This window comes from Gavialis gangeticus, unplaced genomic scaffold (assembly GCF_001723915.1).
Source record: "Gavialis gangeticus isolate Ggan-Ray unplaced genomic scaffold, GavGan_comp1, whole genome shotgun sequence".
NCBI classification, from domain to species: Eukaryota; Metazoa; Chordata; order Crocodylia; family Gavialidae; genus Gavialis; species Gavialis gangeticus.
The window spans coordinates 21,502,119-21,512,415 of record NW_017729003.1 but is presented as its reverse complement, the minus strand read 5'-3'; the positions used below and the strand labels follow the sequence as shown (position 1 = coordinate 21,512,415).

General features: G+C 47.9%; 1 protein-coding gene across 1 annotated transcript in view; it reads right to left on the bottom strand.

The window, feature by feature from the left end:
• Positions 1–10,297, bottom strand: part of RTKN2 (rhotekin 2) — a 72,843-nt gene that overhangs the window by 18,765 nt on the left and 43,781 nt on the right. Inside the window, 1 exon segment of the mRNA XM_019507741.1 lies at positions 622–716. Coding sequence (XP_019363286.1) covers positions 622–716 — 95 coding nt within the window.

The window sequence follows — 10,297 nt, the reverse complement described above, 5'->3', positions numbered from 1 at the left end:
AGCCCCCCTAATGGCTGCCCTACCCCCACTCCCCCCCACAACCCCAGGCACCATCACTTAAAAAAAAGCCACCCAGAAAAAGAATAGAAAAAAAATTGAAGAAAAGCACCTCCGCTTACGTTAGAAGCAGACTGTGAAATAGGCAGCTGTTGAAAAGCAGCAGCTGCCACAGTTCCTTGCCTGAGGAGAGTACAAAGAACTGCTGTCCTCACCCTGTATGCTTCTTGCCCCCGGCACTGATGGGGGTCACCCTCTGGGTCACCTGGAGGAGTGCAGAGTGGGGATCATTCTGCCAGGGCTGGAATTGTCCCATGGCTCTGGGAGGGCTTTCCACCCCATGCGCTCCTTTTCTCTCAGCACAAACGTAATACCTGTTCATGCTCTAGGTCTGCTGTTGCTTCATACAGTTTCTTGTGCTCTCTCAAATCTGGAATCTACTTGGCAACAAGCCTGGGACTAAGAAGATCTACAATTGGGCCTAAAATGACCTAGTAGAGGTTTGAACCACTTCTCCATTAGCTCAAGTAGCAAGAAAAAAAATAAGCACTTACAATTTTTTTATAAGCTTTTTAATTTCACTGTATCTTTTCCTTCCTTAAATTGGTGCCCTGTAGTACTTACCATTTCCTGAAAAGGTGAGGCTGTGGGTCTTGAAACTATCCTCAGCACTGTCCAACCCCAAAGTGGTATGTTCCAGCAAACTGTATTTTACACCACTGTTTGTAAAAGACAAAGCATATTTTAAATATTTCTGCTTGGCTTTTCTCAGGCTGTTATCCTGTAGATAATACTTCTAGTCATTGTGAAATGATTAGGTGCCATGCAACACCTATTTAATGGCTACAGTGTTCAGTAAGTTGCTGAGGGTGAACATTCTTATTTTTACTGCAACTAGGCAAGACATTTTAATCCATTTCACAAATATTTTTGAGATTCCAGAATTTTTTCTTATTCTTATCTGTACCCAAGACTTCTCACAAATTTTCAAGTAAGAGAACACAAAAAGTCATTTTCCTGAAAAAAATAACTTCTAACCTGCTCTGACTTTTACCATTTGGAGCATTTCCCTCTGTCACAGGATGGGGTCCCCAGGGATGGCCATGATGCTCCTAGGGCTCCGTGACCATGCCAGTCTTGCCTAACGGGCACCCTTTTCCTTTCCTGCCATGTCTTGCTGGTAATTATAATATAGGGAGGCTGCCCTCGAGTTTTGGTTTGGACACGGTCCTGATGGACCCTGCTAAACCCTGTGGGTTGTTGGACCCCTTTTTGGGTCTCGCTTAAAATGGATGCCTCACAGGCATCCTCAGCCTTATGGGCTAGATGTGTGGCTCCAAAACCACCCCTTTACCACACCCCAAGCCTCACATATGGTAATTACATGTTACCTCTCTGAGACCGTAGTCTAGTTCAGCCTCCTGTCATCATCAGGCTCTCCATAGCTCTGTCTCTGCACCCACACTGGCACTGGGCCCTCCACAGCCCTGTCTCTGCACCCACACTGGCACTGGGCCCTGCTCACCCCCTTTGTCACCATGCCCCCTGGTGCTGAGATCCCCACACTGTAGTGGGCCTCCAATGAGGCCTCTTCCTTCCCCAATAGCACCAGCCTGATCCCCCAGTTTATAAACAGCAACCAAAATATGAGCCCCTGGGCTATAATATGATACAAACAGTTCAGGGTGTGCTCTGTCTCTTTAAAAGAGTCAAACTTCCCCCCAGCACTAAGTGCCTTGTAGGCCAGGGTACCTGGTGAGCTCCTGGTAGACATTAGGCCTATATGCAGCATATCAGGCAGCCACCAGTGTTTCTGGGCAATTCTTCCCTAGAGACTCCTTTCCCTGGCTGCTACCAGAGAACTAACCCCTGCTGGTCTCAGCCTTGGGGTTTATATGTGCCCAGGGCCCTGCCTTCTTTGGGTCAGCTGACTGAGTGCAGGTGCAGGCTAATTCCCTTGTTAGCCTGCTGCTATAGTAACCTTCACCTGTGGGGTTTCTGTCTGGCTCTCAGGGCCCTCTCCCTAGGCAGTTTGTGCTCTTAAAGGAGCAGACACTTTAGTACCCTGCAACACCCTCCAAATAATGTGGACCGGTTTATAATATTTATATTGCTTGAGTATAACACTCTGAATCACTGACTGAGGGATTTTAATTGCAGCATCTGTTGCTATTAAAGGAATTTTATAGAAGAGGTTGAGGCTTTGCAAGTGCCACGTTCTGTTTTCCACTTACATTACAGTTGGGGTATTCTCTTTTCTATTTATTTTGCATTTTTTTCCTTGGAGCAAATATATTTTTCTTTAATGTGTTTTAATGATGTATGGCCCACAAGTCAACATGATTCAAAAAAATGTTGTTCTTAGCCTTGTCCATTTTCTAATGTAATTCTAAGGGCCTATTTAAAACAAACAATAAAGCTATACAGTACGTTATGCATTGGTCTTGCCTTTGTAGATGGCACTACACCATGCTTCCTACAGGGCTGAAATACTGTTTTGGAACACTGATATGTGACAACCTGATTCTGATGATATAGGAAAGACCAAGCTGTGGAGTAATATAGGGGACTGACAGCACAGATGGACTTTTTGACATCTTCTGCTTACAAACTGATGAATGCTATTTCTGTTTTGTTTGTCTTTGGGTGGGGAAGGGAAGAAGAAGAGTCACAATTACAATTCAGCATAGGGCATGAGGAACAACTCTTGGCATGCCCACAAAATTTACAGAAGGTCTTTTAACCTTTTTTTGTTCCAAATTCACTTCAGACAGATTCACAGATTTACAACCCCGAGGTACAATATATATTGTATTGGCTAATGAGTTTAAACTAAGTTCACAAAAAACTGCTTACTACAACTCACCCCTCACCCTGAGAGCACTAGTCTCAGTAAAATACATTCACTCCAGAATAACACTGGGTGTGTCTACACATGCACCTGGGACAGTGGCAATCTGAGCCAGGGTGAAGCAATATATGTCAGGGCTGCTCCTGCCTTGCTTTGCCATGGGCTCCAGTTTGTGGTGTTTGGCAGCAGAGAGGCTTACTGTGGCATGAGGGTGCTGAAAGTGCAGAGCCATGGCCTAGGCAGCAAGCAGGAGTCTGGATCCTTGCTGCCTGGACTAATCAGGTACAATTTGTCTGAGGTCAGCATCGACATGCGTGTTTAATTGCAATAAATTACTCTGACAGTACTATCTTATGGCAGTGATAATTAGTTTACTGTGGCCTAATACCATTGCACATGTAGATAGTGATGCTTTACTCCACAGCTAATTAGTCTACTGCACATAAAGTACATATGTAGATGCAGCCACTGTTCAATAACAGGAAGAAAGGGCAGAAGGCAAGGTTAGACTAAATTGCTTAATTTAAAAAGTTTTAAAGTTCTACCACTTCTACTTTCTTCAAAATACGACATTATTTTTAATTGGTATTTTTCCTAATAGCATGGTGGAAACACACAGTAAGAAAACAAGTCAAAGATTTACAGAGAAAGCACATGCTGTCCTACCCCAAACCTACCAAAGGAGAAGGCCAAAAGCAGCAATATGCTTTGCAAGGAGTTTGTTTTTCCAGTGCTGGTACTCACTCAGTTCAGTGGATTGAGGAGAAAATTAAGTGTTATACTGACATCACACTTGTTCAGTATTTATGCTACTTCGCAAAGCAAAGACGATGACTCAGACCTAAACACAAGTTTTCTCAGCATTTATAATATACTCCCATATTCTGTTGGGAACAATTTAATTCTCAAAAAGTAAATACCAAATGTAATATATAATTAAGTCATCTGTGAATGTACTGTTTGAACTGTATAAGAAAGTTCAGTATTTTCTCACAGATAAAATGATTTTTTCTCCCAATTTTTAAGTGACTTGGTTTTTAAAGCATGAATTACAGCAACATCTTTGCCAAAAAAAACTACTTTATTTTAAAAATATTTCACAGTAATATTTTCTTACTAAAATATAACAATCATTCTTTTAAGCCAACTTCAATAAAATTTCCAAAAATGTTATCAAACATAACTATCCAAAAGTAACAATTTTTCAAATTTAATGAGTTAATTCACATTGCTGACAGCATTTTGCCTGTGTATTTGAGAGAATTATCCCACTGATTTAAATAGGCTTTATAAATATAGCAGATTATTGTTATGTGCCACTTGTGGAACAGCATTTTGCATTTCTCTAGTAGCCTTCTATCTACCATATTTACTCAAATGCAAGACAAGGCCGCCTGTCCCACACATACAAAGAAATTGCATTAAATATGCTGTTTTTCTTTGAACTGCTGCTAAAAGCAGCATGTGCTCAGTGTAACAGGGAGCTGGTGACCCTGTTACAAAGGAGAAAAGAGAGCGAGAAACTTGCCAGGCATGCGGCGGGACCAGCTGGTGAGATGATGTCATTCTGCCGGTGCTGGGAACACTCGTTGCATCAGAGACAAGAAAAAATGTAAATTACTAATTAGTGAGCTCTTATAAGAGGAGCAGGACTTAACTAGTGGCTTTGTCCTAGAAGGGGAGAGGAGCTAAAGCTGAGAGAGGAAGTTTGAGCGACAGAGCCAATTCCTGTCTGGAGGCATGGGTGTGAAAGGGGTAGCATTCCCCAAGGGCAGCAGCAGTTGAATCAGCCTGGAGCACTGTGAGTGGAGCCTACTGGAAACTCTGCAGGACAGGCACCCAATATTGATTACAGACTTTTTTGTTGATAGGCATTGGGAAAAGAATGTTTGTGGACTGATTAAGTAATTTTGTCAGGCTGAAAGACATGTCTCTCCAGATGGGGAGAAAAGAGTAAATTAAAAGCCATTACCCAGCAATTAGCCACCTGGTTTACAGTTCATTCTTTAAGAGGGAGGGGGAGGAGGTGTGCAGGGTGAGGACCCCAAATCCCATAAGGGACAGTGTCACATTTGGTGTTAACTAAACTGGAAGCTACCCACCTGTGAGTCTTAACCTTAACTCCCATCAAGTCATGGCAGGTGAGAACAAACACAGTGGAGAGAAGCTCAGCCGAAGTGTGCTGTCTTTTGATTGATTCAGGGACCCCTGCTTTCACTCAGTAATGGAAACCAGCTATCAACTTGATTAAATGCAGCCAACACCAAGCATGACTATAAAATACATTGCTCATATTGGGCAAACATGCTGAGGAGAACTTTTTTGTGTGTGTGTGGCTTTAAAAAGAAACAGGCAGTTGTTCCCCCAAGAGGGACCAAGCTTATCGTTCAATTCAACCCTAACAGATAGAAGAAAACAAACCAGTTCTTAAAGATGACGAAGAGCAAGTAGCCAACTGTACTTGTTTTACACTTCCAAAAACCTATTAAGATGCTCCAGTTCAAGATAGGACACTGTGATCATACCCCCTCCTGAACATCATGAAGACACATAAAATAGTTAGTACCAAGTAGGAATGCACCCCATGCTAGTCCACATGTAGCCCAGTGTTATAACAGAACAAGTGAACTGTCCAAAAAGCACCAGGAAAATATGGAGGTCTGAATGACCCCTTTCCAAGGTGAAAACTTATTTAATACTTCTGCACTGAAGAGGGGAGGGGGGAAATAATCTTTCCCAAAAGAGGGTGGGACAAAGTATAAAACGCTAGAATGAAAAAGCTACTAAGGCAACCAAAAGACTGGATAAAGAGAAAGATGGTAATAACAAAGTGTACAAAAAGATAATTAAGACTAGGTGACACACCAGTACAACTTAAGTTAACCGATCTAAGGACATGCCACATACAGGCATGAGAGGTTGCAGCAGCTCAAATAGAAGCAGCACAAATTTGATCTGGGGCTTTTTGCCTTAGCGCACATGCCCAGACATGCACTTTGGTGTGGGGCAAATGGTGTTGCTTGGAGCAAAATAAACCTGCCTGGCTCCTCCTGGATCTGCAGCCAGGGGGACCTAGAGGCTGAGGCCAGCACTGGTGCTGGCCCCAGCAATATTAAAACCTGTCCTGGCTAGCAACTCAGGGCTACCTGCCCTCAGAAGCTTCTGAGGAAGGAGGCTCTGGAAGGAAGTTGGACACACCCCTTCCTGTCCCACTCTGCTGCTGCTGCAAGCTTAGTCTCAAGACCTTCTGGGGAGAAGACGGCCAAGACCCTTCCTGCCTCTGCTAATACTAGCTGCTGAACTGTTCTTGGAGCTTTCAGGGGTAAGTTGGCCGCACTCCTTCCTGCCTTGGGCTGCTGCTGTTGTTGCCCTTGCATGAGGGGCGGGGTCCTCTGCTGCACACCGCTGCCCTCTCAGGGAGGGGCCCACTGTTCTGCACTGCACCCCAGCTTCTGCACACCTGTTCCAGCCTGCTGCCCGGACCACTGCCAGGCCATGGTCGGGGGACAGCTTGGGGAGGGAGCCTGTACTGCCTGTGGGGAACTCCCCCAACATCACTGCCAGAGCCTACAGGTGCCTTTCCTGTCACAGCTGTCTTGGCAGGCTCCTTCACCTCCACTCCCCTCCTTCACCTCCACTTTCACCTGAAGCACATCTTGAGTGGCTGAACTAGATGGCTACTACCACCGCTGCTGCTGTTACTATCATCTGTTCTGCTGCTGCCCCATCTCAGGAGAGAGAGATTCCCTGCTACACCACCTTGCACCACTCAACATCACACCTGCACTGGATTACTTGCTAATTAACTGATTGCTCCTGCACTCCCCCATAGCTGCCTCACTAAATCTCATCCTGCTTTGTTTTGCTGCCTATTGCTGAGTGCCTGGCTGGAGGCCTGAGGGGCTCCTGGACTGAACTTCAATAAAACCCCTCCACTGCTCCAGCCATCTTTTATATCTGCCTCAGCAGCCTCCCCTGTGTGTTTCTACCCTTGTGTGGTAAGTCCTGTGGTCCACTCCCTATGCCCTAGTGTTTATTGTGTGGCCACCACATGGGGGGGGGGAAGAGTGACCCAGCCTCCAGGGGCCTCCTCAGCTGCGCCTGACACCCCACCCCAGGAAAGATCAAACAGTTGATCCCCATGGAGGAGGTATCAGGACTGCTAGACAGTCCCAAAGAGGAGCCCATGGAGGAAGCTCCTCACTCTGCTGACCAGGGCGTACCCCTGAGACTACGGGCACTACGGCTGAGGCCTCAGCCTACCCAGAGGAAAGTTGTGCAGTGGATCCTCCTTACTCTGATGATCTGGGGGGGATACAGAGGCCCTGGGGATCACCCCAGTGAGTCCTGAGAGAGGTCCCCTTTCCCAGGACCCCAAGGCAGACACCAAAGCCACCCTGGTGCCTGACGGGTCTGTTCCCTCCCCCTCCCAGAAAACCTCACTTCCAGCCTGCCCCATGGTCCCACACCAGAGGGGGTCAGAGTGGGGTCCCCTAATCAGCAGGCCAGTCTTGTTGGGGGCCCTGCGCAGACCCCCTGGGGCACCAGCTCTACCCTATCATCTAGTGAAGGAGCCCCACCCACATCCTTACCCCCACCCATGTCCCAAGGGGCTGCAGAGCTCTCCCAATCCCAACCAGAGTCTGGGGTCTTAGCTGACTAGGGGGTTCAGCTGGTACCTAAGGAGCCTGCTGAGCCCCAGGACCAGGAGAAGGACACCCGAGAATCAGCTGGCTCTGGAGCCTGCAGACCTCTCAGTCCCAGCAGTCCCCAGGGGTGAGCTACTTGCATTTCTTGACCACGTCTACGCCTGTCGGTCTGCCAACAAGGTACAGCCCAACTTGGATGGCTGAGGAGATTTTGACAGCATCCTTGCCACTGCATGGACACTGGTGGGGGAAGGCAAGGGGCCCAAAAGCTGCAATGCCCAGATCTATCGGCAGGTCCTCAGTTTCATAGATGCCCTCTATACTTATGGGAGCATGCTACATGAGCCAGCAGTCCCCACACAAGGCGATGAGATGCGCGAGGCCCCTGCTGAACTGTCTATTCCACCCCCCCCATTAAGTCATTTAAGATGGTGACCCTCAATGCCCATGGCTGCAGGAAGGGTCTCCAGAGATGCTGGGTGCTCTCCTTCTTTCAGGAGGGAGGATATCCTGTAGTATTCTTGCAGCAGACCCTGATGACTCCAGCTGTTGAGCCTAACTGGTGGCTAGAGTGGGGAGGCAGAGTCTTTTTTAGTCACCTCTTGTTGAGAACTAGCTGCCCCTTGCGTTTTCTCTCGTGGCCATGCAAAATAAAGCACTTCTGACAGCCAAACATGATCCTGTTTGAATTTCCTCATTAATGGGTCTACACATGACACATGCATGCAACCTGCTGTCTGGTCCAGGAGGTGAAATCTGCCCTACCACCCAACGCCCTTGCCCTTGTTGACCAGGTCCTGTGTGGTGGTGGTCCCTGCCCTGTCTCCCTCTCCCATGTCCTCCAGCCCACTCAAGTTTGTTGTGGGACTGGCACCTTGTCCAGCCTTGCGGCACTCCCCACTCCGCCACCTAAGCCAGCTGGAGGACATCACATTGGTCTGCTTGTCCACTGTCCATCGCCATCACCTCTACATGCTTGTGTGCTACACAATTCATCGTGCCACCCTTGCAACCCACCCAGACACCAAGTGGCGGGACCTGCTCAGCACGAGTGTGGCTAGGGCACCCTAGTGGCTGAGTCTGTACTCCACCCTCATCCCACAAGCCACTGGAGACCTCAGCTGGCAGCTCCTCCATGGAGCCATTGCCACAAGTGTGTATGTGGCAAGCTTCATGGACACCCTGGTCTCCTGCCCTTTTTCCAGGCAGAGGGAGACCCTGGTGCACATGACCTTCAAGTGCGCCAGGCTGCAGCCCTTCCACTTCCACCTCCAGAACCTCCTCCTGAGGAGGAATTTCACACCTCATCTTTCTATTTTTGGTCACCCCATCCGCAGCCCTACCAAGTCCCAGGACCTCTTGGTCAACTTCCTCCTGGCCCTGGCCAAGTGGGCCCTGTACTTTACTTTACCAGGAAGGAGGATCTGGCAGAGAAGGTGCTCGGAGACTGTGGGGCTGCTTTCTTCTAACTTGTCTATGCTTGTTTCTGGGCAGAGAACCAATGGGTGGCATCCACCAGCTCCTTGGATGCCTTTGAGGACAGGTGGATGTGGCCCGGGGGGTCTGCTTGGTGTCCCCCTCCGCAGAACTTCTTTTCACATTTTGAACCTTTGACCTCCTACATCACTCCTACCCTTTTTTCCTTAATTGTCCCACCAAAAAATAAATTTAAAAAATCAGTTGTATCTTTCAAACTTTGGCCCTGCACAGTGGGGGCTATTAGTTAACTAGGTAGGCCTTAAGTCCCATGATCTGTGGAAGATAGAAATAGACAGGAGCTTCTGGGGAGCGCCCAGCCTTGCAGCACTCCCTGCTCCACCACCTGACCTGGCTGGAGGACACTGCACTGGTCCACTTTACCACCGTCCATCACCACCATCTCTAGAGGGTGGAGTCCACTGGCTCACTGGATGCCTTTGAGGACTGGTGGGTGTGGCTCGGGGTGCTCCACTCAGTGTCCCCCCAGGGTGCACTTGTTTTGTCCCTATGACCTCATAAGCACATCCTGTTTTTTCATTATTTGTCCCCAGAATTCAGTTGATGGCTGGAGGTCCCATCACTGCCCATCAGTCACAGCCACAGTCTCCATAGTGGGCTAGGCCTATGACCCTGGTCATCAAATAGGCCTATCCTGTTTTTTTTCTTACTTCTCCCATGAAATCAGTTGTTCCATTCATCAATTAGTCCCCATATAGTGGGGGCTACTAGTTTATCAGGTGGGCCTTAGAGCCTACAGCAATTTTGAATGGATAAATAGACAGGAGCTTCTAGGGCCTGGGCAACTGGTATCTGGGGACACTATCCCTTGTACCAAATTAACTGCTGAAGCAGCATCCCAAATTCACTTTAAATACCCCAAAATCCATGTTCTTCCACAATTAGAACAAAAGAGATGGGGGGGGGCAGGGGGGATCGATCAGATGGGCAATGTTTTATTGCTATATTTACATTGTTAAAGCAATTTGGAACCCTACCAGTATCTCTATCATCATAATAAAATAAATCCTAAATATCTATATGTTTTGATATTTGCTTTTGGTTTCCTTATCACAGGGTGGGTGTTTGTGTGGGTGGGTGTGGAGAGATGCAGGTCAGTGTGTGGGTAGATGTAGGAGGACTGTGGGTGTGGTGGGGACTGTGTCAGGGGGTGCTTTGGAGGGGTGGATCCCCTGCCCCCAACAGGGTGTCGCCCCCCACACAGCACATGGACTGCCCTGCCTGCAGGGTCCCAGACCCCCCCAGCATGCCTCCCACAGTGCTGAGAGCCCCCCCACCCAATCCCAGCCCCCCGCTGCCCCCC